The sequence below is a fragment of the Siphateles boraxobius genome, unplaced genomic scaffold (genome assembly GCF_051911475.1).
Source record: "Siphateles boraxobius isolate OS27281-9 unplaced genomic scaffold, OSU_SipBor_1 111, whole genome shotgun sequence".
Classification (NCBI taxonomy): domain Eukaryota; kingdom Metazoa; phylum Chordata; class Actinopteri; order Cypriniformes; family Leuciscidae; genus Siphateles; species Siphateles boraxobius.
This window is the reverse complement of record NW_027508713.1, coordinates 2155001-2171939: the sequence shown is the minus strand read 5'-3', so window position 1 is coordinate 2171939 and position 16939 is coordinate 2155001. Positions and strand designations below refer to the sequence as shown.

At 37.5% G+C, this 16939-nt stretch overlaps 1 protein-coding gene across 1 annotated transcript in view; it reads left to right on the top strand.

Annotated features, from left to right (window-relative positions):
* The window catches only part of LOC143706320 (keratin, type I cytoskeletal 19), a 31439-nt gene extending 14932 nt beyond the window's left edge, over positions 1-16507 (top strand). The window contains exons 3-8 of the mRNA XM_077198123.1: positions 6834-6990; positions 7606-7767; positions 7848-7973; positions 14129-14423; positions 15568-15698; positions 16380-16507. Coding sequence (XP_077054238.1) covers positions 6834-6990; positions 7606-7767; positions 7848-7973; positions 14129-14423; positions 15568-15698; positions 16380-16385 — 877 coding nt within the window. The 3' untranslated portion in view covers positions 16386-16507. The remainder of the gene's footprint in view (positions 1-6833; positions 6991-7605; positions 7768-7847; positions 7974-14128; positions 14424-15567; positions 15699-16379) is intronic.
* The last annotated feature ends 432 nt before the right edge of the window (positions 16508-16939 follow it).

Sequence of the window (16939 nt, the reverse complement as noted above, 5' to 3'; positions counted from 1 at the left end):
TGTCCACACCAATGCACGATAACTATAACGATAACTATATTAGTGTCCACACCAATGCACGATAACTTTAACGATAACTATATTAGTGTCCACACCAATGCATGATAACTATAACGATAACTTTAACGATAACTATATTAGTGTCCACACCAATGCATGATAACTATAACGATAACTTTAACGATAACTATATTAGTGTCCACACCAATGCACGATAACTTTAACGATAACTATATTAGTGTCCACACCAATGCACGATAACTATAACGATAACGATAACTATATTAGTGTCCACACCAATGCACGATAACTTTAACGATAACTATATTAGTGTCCACACCAATGCACGATAACTTTAACGATAACTATATTAGTGTCCACACCAATGCACGATAACTTTAACGATAACTATATTGGTGTCCACACCAATGCACGATAACTTGAATGATAACTATATTAGTGTCCACACCAATGCATGATAACTATAACGATAACTTTAACGATAACTATATTAGTGTCCACACCAATGCATGATAACTATAACGATAACTATAACGATAACTATATTAGTGTCCACACCAATGCACGATAACTTTAACGATAACTATATTAGTGTCCACACCAATGCATGATAACTATAACGATAACTTTAACGATAACTATATTAGTGTCCACACCAATGCACGATAACTTTAACGATAACTATATTAGTGTCGACACCAATGCACGATAACTTTAAAGATAACTATATTAGTGTCCACACCAATGCATGATAACTTTAACGATAACTATATTAGTTTCCACACCAATGCATGATAACTATAACGATAACTTTAACGATAACTATATTAGTGTCCACACCAATGCATGATAACTATAACGATAACTTTAACGATAACTATATTAGTGTCCACACCAATGCATGATAACTATAACGATAACTTTAACGATAACTATATTAGTGTCCACACCAATGCATGATAACTATAACGATAACTTTAACGATAACGTCTCAGGTTACTATTGTAACCATAGTTCCCTGAGAACAGGGAACGAGACGATGCGTCCATCGACGCCATGGGAACGCCCCCAGCGTGACTGCGTCTGAAGCATCTATGTCAACTAGTCCAATGGAAAGAATGAGCGTCACGGGCGGGTGACGTCATGACCAGGATATGATAAAAGCACATCCGGTGCAAACCGGCATTAGCTTCGAAAATTGCCGAAGCAAGCCGATCACAGGGATGCAGGAAGTATGGCAGGGTGACGCATCGTCTCGTTCCCTGTTCTCAGGGAACTATGGTTACAATAGTAACCTGAGACGTTCCCTTACGAAGGGAACTCAACGATGCGTCCATCGACGCCATGGGAACGAGAATACCCAAAGCGCCAGAATTCCAAGTACCTGAGTGTCAGTCTGTTGTAACTAAGCACTAAGCACCTGAGAACCTGGGGCAGCATCCAGGTCCAAGCTGTAAAACCTCATGAATGTGAGCGGTGAGGACCAGCCCGCCGCATCACAAACGTCTTGGAGAGAACTCCAGATAATACGCTTAGAAGCCATACTCCTAGTGGAATGAGCCCTGACCACCAAATGGTTGGCCAGAAGACTCACAAGCAAGAAGAATAGTCTCGACTATCTATATGCTCAATAGGTTGGATTTTCTCGACAGAGAAGTCCGATGAACATAAGTGTCCAGTGCTCGCACTGGCACAAGAGGTTCAGCTTTTCCTGGTCCGAAAAATGGGGGAGGACAGAAACCTGCAGCACAATAGGCCTCGGAATAATGGTAGGCACCTTTGGAACATATCCATGTTTCGGGTAAGATTGCCTTGGCCATCCCGGTGCACTCAAGGCAGGTGGGGACCGAAAGGGCCTGAAGGTCTGACTCTTATAGGGACGAAATAGCTAGCAGAAAATAGTCTTAAAAGAAAGGAACTTCTCTGAGACCAAATCTAAGGGCTCGAAGGGAGCCCCAGATAGGCCTTCTAGAACTATTGCAAGGTCCCAAGCCAGCACCTTAGTGCAAGTTGCATGCCTCAGCCTCAAAGTGCCACGAAGGAAACGAGTGATCAGGGGGTCTCGACCCAAAAATGTACTACCCGCCAGGGCGTGGAAAGCCGCAATGGCCGCCACACATATTATACCTTAAGCGTGGAAGGACATAGACCTGATACAAAGCGTTCTTGCAGAAACTCGAATACTGTGTTCACTGAACAGTTACCGGATCCCACTGACGCTGGTAACACCAAGAAGTGAAAAACTCTCGAAATAGTGAATATAGTTTCCTCGTAGCGGGAGCTCTGGAGCTTAGAATGGTCTAAACAACCTCGGTTGAGAGACCACTCTCTATGAGTTGGGCCCCCTCAGAGGCCAAACCCACAGTTCCCAAATCCCCTGCCGGGGGTGCAATATTGCATCCCCTGCCTGAGACAGAAGGTCTCTCCTGATCGGGACATCCAAGGGAGGTCCGTCGAGGAGAAAAATTAGGTCCGCAAACCAAATTCAGCTCGGCCAGGGTGGTGCTACTAAATAGGCTTATTCCATCCTGGCGGATTCACTCCAGAACTCCTGGGAGCAGAGCAACGGAGGGAAATGTGTACAGACGTAGCCTCGGCCACGTCTGCACCATAGCATCCAGCCCCGAGGGGACTGGTTGAGTGAGGGATAACCAGAGTGGACAGTGCGTCGTATGCTGAGACGAGAACAAATCCACTTCTGCCTGGCCGTAAAACTCCCATATTTGCTCCACCGCCTCGGGGTGGAGTCCCCTGGCCTCAGCCCCTGCCTCGACAGGGTGTCTGCTCCAATATTCTGGCCCCCCCCGGAATATACACTGCCCTCAGACAGCGTAATTTCTTGAGGGACCAAAATAAGAGGCCACCAACGTGTTGTCTGTGGGTCAAGAACCAGAGTTTCCAGAACCAGAACAACACATGATGGCCCCTCAGGTCTGGGAGGAGATGTCTCAACGCATTGAAGACGACCATCATCTCTAGGCAATTCATGTGCCAAGAGAGATGATGACTCCTCCACAAGCCCTGAGCTGAGCGGCCTTCCAATACCGCTCCCCAGCCGGTGAGGGAAGCATCTGTCGAGATCACAACTCGATGGCAAAGAGCTCCCAACACCGGACCCTGGGTTAAGAACCAGTGTTTCCTCCATATAACCAAGGTGCGGAGACACCGCCGCGTGATCTTGATCATACGAAGTGGGTTTCCCCTCGGGGAGAACCCTCTGGTCCTGAGCCACCACTGTAAAGGTCTCATGTACAGCAGGCCAAAAGTTATCCCGTTGAACGCTGCTGTTACAAGACCCAACAGTCTCTCTAACTGTTTTACAGTGCGTGACTGGCCTAGCCTCAGCTCTTTTGTGGCTGTTAGGATAGCAGCTACACGAACGGGCGACAGAGTGGCCCGCATCGTCACTGAATCCCATACCACACCAAGGAAAGTGGTTCTCTGTACTGGAGAAAGCACACTCTTCTTGGCATTGAGCCTCAACCCCAACATCTGCATAGGAGCGAGAACGACACCTCGGTGCCGAACCGCTAACTGTTCTGATTCCGCTAGAATCAGCCAGTCATCTATGCAATTCAGAATGCATATGCACTGCAGCCTGGCGGGGCCAGAGCTGCGTCTACACGCTTCGTGAATGTGCGGGGTGATAGAGCTAGACCGAAAGGAAGTGCCTGATACTGGTGTTCTTTGCCCCAAAGAAAACCTCAGGAACCTCCTGTGCTGAGGGAGGATGGAGATATGGAAGTATGCGTCTTTTAGATCTATCGTGACAAACCAGTCCTCGGATCTGATTTGAGTCACGATCTGTTTGAGTGTCAGCATTTTGGAATTGAGTTCCAGCACCAAACACTCCAACAGACGAAGATCTAGTATGTGACGCAGCTCTCCATCCTTTTTTGGAACAATGAGATAACGACAGTAAAGACCCGACGCAATGTCGGGTGAGTACACCTGCTCTATAGCTTCCTTTGCTAACAGGGCCTTTACCTCTTGCTCCATTACCAGAGCCTGCTCGGGATGCACCACTGTGGGCAGCACCCCGTTGTAACGAGGAGGACGAGAACCAAACTGGATTCTGTATCCTTTCTCTACAATCTGCAGGACCCAATGAGAAATATTCGGCAGAAGCTTCCACGCTGCCAGAAAATTTACTAAGGGAACCAGCCTCTCGAGGCTGGTCTCTGGTGTTATCGAGACAGCCAATTCCGGAGCCTGAAACATAATGGCAGGAACTACCTGAACTGGCCGCTCTAAGGCCCCCCTCAGAGGGCGCGAAACCGATGCTGTGCCGCAGCATAGCATCAGCGACTCGCTGGAGACCGCTGCGCCCTGAAGCACCGAGGGTGGCAGGGTTGGCAGAACGGTCTCGTGAGGACCCCGAAATGGAACGGGCACCGTAAAATGAGGTGTACACCGCTCCACTTCGGTCGGGGCTGTCCTCACAGGCCTGATGCGTGAACATCAGGACCTTTTTTTTCTTTTGAGCCGCAGCCTTCTCAGCGTGAAGAACGGTCCTCGGATCCGGCTTCTGCTTTGAAGGCTTTGGCTGCTGTGTTGTGTATGAGAAACTAGACGGCTGGAGCTGCTCACGCCCAGCAGCCCCAGGGGGTTGGACATAGCGAGGGAGAGATTATCTTGTATCTTTCTCTATGATTCCCATTAAATTGAGCCAGAGGTGTCTCTCAGTGACCACAAGGGCTGCCATCCCTGAGAGATAAATCTGTGGCCCGACGGAGTTCTCAAACCCCATCGGGCCAAACTCCCTCACTTCTGTCCAAATACCGCAGCAGGTCAGCCTGATATGCTTGTAGCACTGCTATGGTGTGCAAGCAGGCCCATGCTAGACCCACTGCCATATATGCTTTTCCCACTAGATTAAAAAATAGTTTTCTTTAATGGTTTAGTGAGAGAAGCCGACGCCTTCAGGTACAATACTGAACCGGGAGACAGATAGCTCGCAAGCGTCTGTTCTACCCGGGGTATTGCCCCATAGCCATACCCTCTTAACCCCCAAATATCTGAATATACATGAATGTGGGGGCTAAAAGACAAGAGGAGTAAGGCTTTTTCCATGATCTAGACAGCTCGCTGTGCAGATCGGGAAAAATGGAAGGCCCCGTGATGGAGGTGGAAAAACAGAGGGAAGGAAACTCGTTTAATCTATTTTATTTTTAGGACGAGTGCCCCCTTATTTCTGCTGGCCATAAATATTTAATTTATCTACAGCCTTAGTAAACACTTCCACCAGCTTATTATTTTTATATATATTTTTTTATATATATTCACTTTATTTTATATATAATATATAAACTATCATATATATATATATATATATAGGCTATATATATTTCTCATACGCTGGGGAAAGAGATGGCAAATTCACTTCCCCCATGATTGTGTCACTTTCAATGCCCAGCACATCTACCTCCTCGGAGGTAGAGCACTGAAGCATTGATTTCTCTCTCTCCCCGGGCGGAAGAGACCGCAGCGCGGGCTTCCGAGACCGGCGAGAGAGCACTGGATCCCTCGTGGAAAGGGAGGAGATAAGATCCGCGGACCCGTCTCCAACCCCGTAAAGAGATCCTATTCGCGATCCACAGGAATGCATTCTCCGCGCTGCCTCGGCAGACGCGGGACCTGTCACCCTGAGAATTGCGAGCCCGGCCACTTTCCTCGAAAAGTGACAGGCGGGAGCGGAGCATGCGAAGCGAAAGCTTCTCACAATGTTGGCAATCAGCCCCCTCGGAGGCTGATACCGCATGCTCTACTCCCAAACCCATCACACAAAGCTCGTGTGTGTCCCTACTCGTTAAATAGCGCGAGCAGGGAGAACACAGAGTTTGTGCAATTGTTTAGTTTCCATAAATATATATATCAGACAGACAACAGTAAATATAACAGACAGTTTGACACAGATCGCTTGCTGAGGCAACAGAAGCTAATGCCGGTTTGCACCGGATGTGCTTTTATCATATCCTGGTCATGACGTCACCCGCCCGTGACGCTCATTCTTTCCATTGGACTAGTTGACATAGATGCTTCAGACGCAGTCACGCTGGGGGCGTTCCCATGGCGTCGATGGACGCATCGTTGAGTTCCCTTCGTAAGGGAACTATATTAGTGTCCACACCAATGCACGATAACTTTAACGATAACTATATTAGTGTCCACACCAATGCACGATAACTATAACGATAACGATAACTATATTAGTGTCCACACCAATGCACGATAACTTTAACGATAACTATATTAGTGTCCACACCAATGCACGATAACTTTAACGATAACTATATTAGTGTCCACACCAATGCACGATAACTTTAACGATAACTATATTGGTGTCCACACCAATGCACGATAACTTGAACGATAACTATATTAGTGTCCACACCAATGCATGATAACTATAACGATAACTTTAACGATAACTATATTAGTGTCCACACCAATGCATGATAACTATAACGATAACTATAACGATAACTATATTAGTGTCCACACCAATGCACGATAACTTTAACGATAACTATATTAGTGTCCACACCAATGCATGATAACTATAACGATAACTTTAACGATAACTATATTAGTGTCCACACCAATGCACGATAACTTTAACGATAACTATATTAGTGTCGACACCAATGCACGATAACTTTAAAGATAACTATATTAGTGTCCACACCAATGCACAATAACTATAACTATAACTATAACTATATTAGTGTCCACACCAATGCAGGATAACATTGTGTTTATGGTAAACTATTATAAGCTTATGTTTGTGATAATTTGCCCGTGTGGTGCAGGTTCGAGACAGAGTTGTCCATGCGTCAGTCTGTGGAGGGAGACATCGCAGGTCTGAAGACCCTGAAGAAAGAGTACGACTCCACCAACAGTGTGTTGTTGCAGGAGCTCACGGGCCTGACCAAGGAGTGCACCGATCTCAAAAAACTCCAGCACGAGGTGAGAAAACACACTTTCATCTGCAAACGCAGGTTCTTTGGGTGACTTTGCACTGATGTGCAGAATTGTTTAATGAATTCGATAAAAACACTTGTGTATATATGTATATATATAATAAATTATAAGATTTAAAAAAATATATAAGGTTATTTTATATATAGTATGTAGGCTATAATACACATTATATTGTGTATATATAATATAAATGATATTATATATTTCAAATATTTTTTTATATTTAATTTATTGGGAGGTCGTAGTTAGGAAAAACAATTCTTTACAAGTAAAACAGGATTCTGTTTTATTTATATTATAGGATTCTATTCTGCTTACTTGTTAGGGCTAGAAGTGCACTAGTATGTAGACTAACTGATAAACATGAAGTAAAAACCACAATTCCAGGCATCTTTAAAAAACTGTTGTCATGTCAGCTTCATTTATATAGCGCTTTTTAATACCCAGATTGTTTCAAAACAGCTTTACAGAGACAACAGGAAAATAATGCAACAAAGTTTGTTTCCAGAAGAAAACAGTGTCACAGTCCAGCTTAAGTAAGTTCAGTAATGTTTCAGACAAGTGCAGTAAAGTGCTGTTGAACTTTGACCTTTGGTTCAGGAGATGGTGTCGCTGCGAAGTCAGATGGTCGGCACGGTGACGGTGGATGTGAAGCAGGTCGAGAGCACGGATCTGTCCCGAGTGCTGGCCGAGATCCGCTCAGAGTACGAGATGCTCATCGAGAAGAACCGCAGAGAGCTGGAGAGCTGGTACACCAGACAGGTACACACACACACACGTACACACACACACACACACACACAAGCTCGGTGTGTTTTACTGACGCTGATGCTGTGGTGCAGGTGGAGAAGAAGCAGGAGGAGGCAACCCTGTTCACTGAGACAACCGTCAGCGGAAGCTCAGAGATCACAGACAACCGCAAACACACCCTGAGCCTGCAGACACAGCTGGAGTCCTTACTGATGGAGGTACACACACACACACACACACACACACACACACATACAAATCTGAATCTGGCCCAGGACAAGCAGCCCTACCTGGGCTAAGTTTAAAATTTGACTTCAAAATTATAGCATAAAACATCACAATTATGAAAAGTGCAATTTAAAATATGACTTCAAAATTATGCCATAAAACATCAATATTATGAAATGCTAAGATTAAAATATGACTTCAACATTATGGTATAAAACATAAAAATTATGACATACTAAGTTAAAATTAAGACTTCAAAATGATGGCATAAAATATCACAATTATTAAATGCTAAGTTTAAAATATGATTTCAAAATTATGGCATGAAACATACTGGCCCTCATTTATCATTCTTGCGTAGTAACGGGCGTATATGTTGGCGTAAGATTATGCTTACACTCCTCTCACCGCCTGATTTATGAAGCTGTGCGTACCTTTGAAATCCAGGTTTACGCAACACCTGCCCTTGATAAATGCCGCGGCTGAAAACGATCGTCATTAGAATAACACGCCCCTATATATTCAAGTATCCGCTTCCCCCACACCCTCATTTTACGCCATGGACACACGGAAGACGGCAAAGAGGAGACACTTCTCTGGAGATCGAGACCATCACCATCATGAAAAATTATTATTAAATCAAACAACAATATTGTTGATGATAAATTCAAAGTTAATTGTATTTTTTTTTTCAAAACGCTATAAATCCATCCATTTTTTGTCTAAAAAAACAACAACAAAAACAACAAGAAAAGAACATGCAACATATAATCAGGGACTCATACTATAAATTAATATAAATTAAATAAGTGCAACCGCATGAAATAAATAAAAGCCAAACAAAATAAATACTACAATAAATTAAATAGTAAAAATGAAAATAAATATTTCCAATGTCATGTTCCAATATTGTCCACCACATAAAACAAATAATTTAAAAATAACACACAAATACAGTCCTTAAATACAACAATGTTAAAAATACATTCAAATCATTTAGTAACACATTTAGGCTAATAGTAATTCGTGCCGAACTTAGAAAAGTAATGCTAACAATATTCAGGCCTACTATTAGGCTACGTGTTGTAGCCATTAACTAAGTGCATTTAGTTTCATATTTGTTAAAAAATAATAATGTTATTTTTTCCCCATCTATGTTGATTATGAAAAGTGAACATAGGCTAAGATAGGATGCGCAATATATCGGGAGACATGCTCAGACATGATTTTGGCCACTTAATTAAGTTTTGTTTTGTAGAAAGCCTTTCTTTAAAGTGAATTTCGTTTTGTATAAATTGTATCTTAATTTTAATATTTTTTTCATCAACCTGGATTGCCTGGATTTAATAAATAAGCAAATAGCAGAAAATATAATCATGAGTCATGACATGGAGGCGCGGGCGCAGTCACTTGCATTGCACGTGAACTGGAGCGCATCTCATCACAAATCAACCGAAACTCAGTATATGCCTCACAGACATGAGAAATATATCTATAAAGAAAGCTTGAAATGTCTTTAAATGAAACAATTATAAACGAAAAGAAATAGGCTACTCTCTCTACATTTACATTACATTTACATTTATTCATTTAGCAGACACTTTTATCCAAAGCGACTTACAAATGAGAAAACAATAGAAGCAGTTAAACTAACAGTAGGACAACAATACGCAAGTGCTATAACCCCTCTCATTTTAACTTTAGTGCATTTTTTTTTTTATAGAATAGAAGAAAAGAGAAAGTGAAGAGAAAGTGTTAGTACTACTGAATCAAGTGCTGTCGAAAAGTGCTCTCTATAGGCGCGTTCACTACGGAGATGGTGATCATCAATTTCATCTTTGCAGACACAACACTAGTTTATTAATAGAAATAAAATACAAATTTATTTTTAAAAATGGCGTTTATCGCGTTTTGGAAAAGAGCTCCTCATATCTTTTAGTTTGTCAGTGCGTTTTGTGGTGTAAGGAATTGTTTTTCTGCGCATTTCCGGACTAACTCAAAACGTGCGTACATGTACACCACCTCCTGACCTGGCGTAGGATTTGAGCGTGCCGTACGCCAACGTCCATATTGATAAAAATATCAAAGTCACCGTGGTTTTGGGTGTACGCCAGGTGTACGCTGGAAATTTGGTGTACGCACTTTTGATAAATGAGGGCCACTAAGTTTAAATTATGGCTTAAAAATTATGGTATAAAACGTCAAAATTATGACAAAACTAAGTTAAAATTATGACTTCAAAATTATGGAATAAAACATCAAAATTATGACATACTAAGTTTCAATTATGGCTTCAAAATTATGGCATAAACGTCAAAATGATGACATAAGTTTAAAATATAACTTCAAAGTTATGGCATTAAAAAACATCAAAATTATGACATACTAATAAGTTTAAATGATGATTTCAAAATTATGGCATAAAACATCAAAATTATGACATACTAAGTTTAAATTATGGCTTCAAAATTGTGGCATAAAACATCAAAATTATGACATACTAAGTTTAAATTATGGCTAAAAAATTATGGCATAAAACGGCAAAAAAAATTATGATTTCAAAATGATCGCATACAACGTCAAAATTATGACATACTAAGTTTAAATTATGACTTCAAAATGATGGCATAAAATATCACAATTATGAAATTCTAAGTTTAAAATATGATTTCAAAATTATGGCATGAAACATATTAAGTTTCAATTATGGCTTAAAAATTATGGCATAAAACGTCAAAATTATGACAAACTAAGTTAAAATGATGACTTCAAAATTATGACATAAAACATCAAAATTATGACATACTCAGTTTCAACTATGGCTTCAAAATTATGGCATAAACGTCAAAATGATGACATGATAAGTTTAAAATATAACTTCAAAATTATGGCATTAAAAACATCAAAATTCTGACATGTTAAATTTAAATGATGATTTCAAATTATGGCCTAAAACATAAAAAATTTGACATACTAAGTTTAAATTATGGCTTCAAAATTATGGCATAAAACGTCAAAATTATGACATGCTAAGTTTAAATGATGATTTCAAAATTATGGCATAAAACATACTAAGTTTAAATTATGGCTTCAAAATTATGGCATAAAACGTCAAAATTATGACATGCTAAGTTTAAAATATAACTTCAAAATTATGGCATAAAACAAAAATTATGACATACTAAGTTTAAATGATGATTTTAAAATGATGGCAAAAAACATCAAAATTATGACATACTAAGTTTAAATGATAACTTCAAAATTATGGCATAAAACATACTAAGTTTAAATAATGGCTTCAAAATTATGGCATATAACATAAAAATTATGACATACTAAATTTTAAATATGGCTTAGAAATTATGGCATAAAACATCAAAATTATGACATACTAAGTTTAGATGATGACTTCAAAATTATGGCATAAAACATAAAAATTATGACATACTAAGTTTAGAAGATGACTTCAAAATTATGGCATAAAACATCAAAAATATGACATGCTAAATTCAAATTATGGCATCAAAAAGTCTAAATGATAACATAAAAATTCTAAATTATGACTTGTAAATCAAAATGATCAAAGCCAATACTGACATACTGCTGAAATCAAGTTGAAATTTACATCATAAGTCGAAATTCAGACATACTGTCAAAATTATGACATACTCAGTTTCAACTATGGCTTCAAAATTATGGCATAAACGTCAAAATGATGACATGATAAGTTTAAAATATAACTTCAAAATTATGGCATAAAACAAAAATTATGACATACTAAGTTTAAATGATGATTTTAAAATGATGGCATAAAACATCAAAATTATGACATGCTAAGTTTAAATGATGATTTCAAAATTATGGCATAAAACATACTAAGTTTAAATAATGGCTTCAAAATTATGGCATATAACATAAAAATTATGACATACTAAATTTAAATTATGGCTTAAATTATGGCATAAAACATCAAAATTATGACATACTAAGTTTAGATGATGACTTCAAAATTATGGCATAAAACATAAAAATTATGACATACTAAGTTTAGATGATGACTTCAAAATTATGGCATAAAACATCAAAAATATGACATGCTAAATTCAAATTATGGCATCAAAAAGTCTAAATGATAACATAAAAATTCTAAATTATGACTTGTAAATCAAAATTATCAAAGCCAATACTGACATACTGCTGAAATCAAGTTGAAATTTACATCATAAGTCGAAATTCAGACATACTGTCAAAATTATTACATACTCAGTTTCAACTATGGCTTCAAAATTATGGCATAAACGTCAAAATGATGACATGATAAGTTTAAAATATAACTTCAAAATTATGGCATTAAAAACATCAAAATTATGACATGTTAAATTTAAATGATGATTTCAAATTATGGCCTAAAACATAAAATTTTGACATACTAAGTATGTACGCTGGAAATTTGGTGTACGCACTTTTGATAAATGAGGGCCACTAAGTTTAAATTATGGCTTAAAAATTATGGTATAAAACGTCAAAATTATGACAAACTAAGTTAAAATTATGACTTCAAAATTATGGAATAAAACATCAAAATTATGACATACTAAGTTTCAATTATGGCTTCAAAATTATGGCATAAACGTCAAAATGATGACATAAGTTTAAAATATAACTTCAAAGTTATGGCATTAAAAAACATCAAAATTATGACATACTAATAAGTTTAAATGATGATTTCAAAATGATGGCATAAAACATCAAAATTATGACATACTAAGTTTAAATGATGATTTCAAAATGATGGCATAAAACATCAAAATTATGACATACTAAGTTTAAATGATGATTTCAAAATGATGGCATAAAACATCAAAATTATGACATACTAAGTTTAAATGATGATTTCAAAATGATGGCATAAAACATCAAAATTATGACATACTAAGTTTAAATGATAACTTCAAAATTATGGCATAAAACATCACAATTATGACATACTAAGTTTAAATGATGATTTCAAAATGATGGCATAAAACATCAAAATTATGACATACTAAGTTTAAATGATAACTTCAAAATTATGGCATAAAACATCACAATTATGACATACTAAGTTTAAATGATGATTTCAAAATTATGGCATAAAACGTCAAAACTATGACATACTAAGTTTAAAATATAACTTCAAAATTATGGCATAAAACATCAAAAATATGACATGCTAAATTCAAATTATGGCATCAAAAAGTCTAAATGATAACATAAAAATTCTAAATTATGACTTGTAAATCAAAATGATCAAAGCCAATACTGACATACTGCTGAAATCAAGTTGAAATTTACATCATAAGTCGAAATTCAGACATACTGTCAAAATTATGACAAATAGAAATTGACATAAGTCTAAATTCAGACTTCCTTTCGAAATTATAACTTAAAAAGTCGGAATGATGAAATAAAAAGCCGGAATTTAGACCTGCTGACAAAATTATTACTTGTTAAAATTGACATACATAAAAGTTTGACATACTATTTTGAAATTATGATTTCCATATTTAATAAAAAGTTACACGATAGCTAAAACGTTAAATGAAACCAACTAACACTGCCTTTTAAGTTTTTCTTACATTTCTTTTAAGTCATGAAAACGTTTTTTTCTGAAATTTCAAAATGTCCCATTTAAAAAATAAAACACACATTTTTCTTGGAGAATGATTTCTGAAGGATCATGTGACACTGAAGACTGGAGTAATGATGCTGAAAATTCAGCTTTGATCACAAGGATCTAATTACATCTTACAATATATTCACATAAAAACAGCTGATTTACATTGTAATAAAATTTCACTGTGTTTTTGATCAAATAAATGCAGCCTTGGTATGCAGAAGAGACTACTTTAAACTACAAACAAACAGTAGATTAATAAAATGTCAAATATTTCACCTTTTCCCAAAAAAAATTAACTGTTTTCAACACTTATAATAATGAGTTTCTGGATCAAATTACATCTTGCAATATATTATGGCATAAAACATACTGAGTTTAAAATATGACTTCAAAATGATGGCATAAAACATCTCAATTATGCAATGCTAAGTGTAAATGATGACCTCCTGAACACTGTTGTAGTGTAATGTGCCTGTGCTTCTGCAGAAGGGGAGTGTGGAGCAGCGTCTGGTGGAGCTTCAGGCTCAGTATCAGGTTCAGATCTTCTCTCTGAGTCAGCTGGCCGGCGGCCTGGAGGGGGAGCTATCCTCAGTGCGCGAGAGTGCAATGCAACAGAGCCGCGACTATCAGCTGCTGCTGAGCACCAAAGTGCAGCTGGAGCGCGAGATCAGCACCTATAAAGCCCTGCTAGAGGGCGCCGGAGAGTTCACCGGCCTCACTGTTCCCGCGACGAGGACAGCAACGGTGCTGAGCGGCGGAGCGGCGGCATCAGTCTCTGCAGGTGAGGGATGCTATGCAACGTAGAGTCATAATTAGGACATACTTAATCATAATTACGAGATGAAATGTTGGATTTATGTGAAAAAAATGAAACAACTTACAAATAGTTATTTAACAATTATGTTAAAAACATAATTATGACATAATTAAGTCGAAAAATTATGACCAGTCGAAATTGACAAAAAGTCAAAATTATGACATACTAAGTCATAATTATGATGTGGGAATTTTAACAAAAAAATTAAATGACTTAAAAAGTAATAATTATGACCTAAGTCGAAAAAATTATGACAATTCGAAATTGTCAAAAAAAAATTAAATTATGACATTCTAAGTCATAATTATGAGATGATGTGGGAATTTGACAAAAAAAAACTTGAATGACTTGTCATAGTTGTGACAAGTCGAAATTGACAAAAAAAATCTAAATTATGAGAAATATTGGATTTATGACAAAAAAAACTTTAATGACAAAAATGTCATAATTATGACAAGTCGAAAAAAGTTGAAATTGACAAAGTCATAATTATGAGATGAACTGTTAGAATTATGACAAAAAAGTTAAACGACTTAATTATCATAATTATATCATAACGCGAAAAAAATACGATTATTGTCGATATTGACAAATAAATCTAAATTATGACAGTAAGATGAGGTGAAATGTTAGAATTATGACAAAAAACTTGAATGATTTAAAGAGTTATAATTATTATGCAAGTAGAAATTGTCAAAAAAATGATGACATACTAAGTCATTATAAATGTATATAATTTTTTTTATTATTTCTTAATATAATAAGTTTTTTGTCATAATTTCAAAATTTCTTCTCAAAATTATGTATTGATGTACAAAATATAGTATGTCATATTGACGTTTTCAAACAGGCGTTCAGGTTTTTGTTTTCACTATGATGTTTACCAAATAACACCAAATACTTGTGTTCATTTGCACTTCAATCTGTTTGAAAAGTTGTTTACTTCGTGTATTGTTTTATTGCATTTAAATGTTCAAAGTTCAATTCAATACCGCTATAAAAGCTTTAGCGATTATCGTGGTATGAAAATTAGATTCATCACATGCTTATAAAGTCTTGGCTCGTTTCCTCATGTGTGTTAATCATGACTGTCACTGGTTTTATGTAGTGGCTTCAGTGGGCGGAGCTACAGCTGATGTAGTGGCTTCAGTGGGCGGAGCTACAGCTGATGTAGTGGCTTCAGTGGGCGGAGCTACAGCAGATGCAGTGGCTTCAGAGGGCGGAGCTACCGCAGCTGAGGTACGAACCGTTTATATCAGAGCCTGAAAATGTCTTATAAATGTGTTAAAAGTTACTACTACATGAAATCATACTCTCCCACGTGTCTCCTACAATATTCACAACGCTGATGTAACTACATTTGTCTGACTGCCACTAATTAAATTAGTTTTGAGGTCTGTTTGAGTCTTTGATGTCAATGAATGTCAAGTATAAGGAATTCTGCAGTTACTACAGGCCAGTGTTATTATACCTTCATTGATATACTGTTCTAGTAATATTTTGAATGAGCTTTGTATTTTTATATTTGGCGACTAGGTAAAATAAAATAACTTTTTCACTCTACTAAAGCATAAAAATACCATATGTTGACAATCTCCGATATTTTGAATAGGACTGCAGTACCTATTTCGACCACTAGTCATTCTTACAGTCTGCACCTTTAATATTTTCTGTAACGTAAGATATGTAATCAGATTACTTTTTTTCAAGTCATGTGTAAAGTAATACATTACTTTTAAATTTCCCACAAAATTTCTGTTACTTTTCAAATAAGCAACTCAAGTTTTTTATGAGTTTTGTATGTTGAGAATGAAGCATCTAAAACTGTACAGTTGTACATTCTCACACGCCGTAAAAGAGAAAGAATTGTATGTGATTTCACTGAGATCTTTAATCCAGTCCGTCTGTTTGGTTTTGCAGACATAAAGTCCACTGGAGGGTCATCGTGGTCTGAGTGATGTCATCGCCGCTCAACCAATCAAAACCTGATGTGTATTTTATGCTGTGTAACTCTGTCCAGCATCAATAAAGTCAAACCCTTTAAACCACTAAGTGTTTCTTTGATCAGATTCATAAAAGTGTTAGATTTTTCTGTATTTGGCTGAGCGGTCGTTAGGGTGGCTCGCCAATGTATAAGATTTCTCGAATACATAAAATAAGTAATCGTGACCAGAGTTCTTATGTGGAGAAGAATTTATTCAAGGTAGTAGTGTAGCACAAAGAATCTTAACCCAAAGTTCTGTCTGTTTGACAGTATGTTTTATATTATACATGTGGTATATAATCTACTCACCCATCATTTTCTATTGGCCATGAGTGTGTATGTACCATTTGGTTCACACTTTCACAGACACAGATAGAGTTCATTGCATCTGAGGCACAGTCACAATGTAAATGCATCTGACTAAAGATGACTGAAAATAGACTAATATTTCACAAACCAGTAAGACACCAACACAAAGGTGTCAGCAGTTATTCAG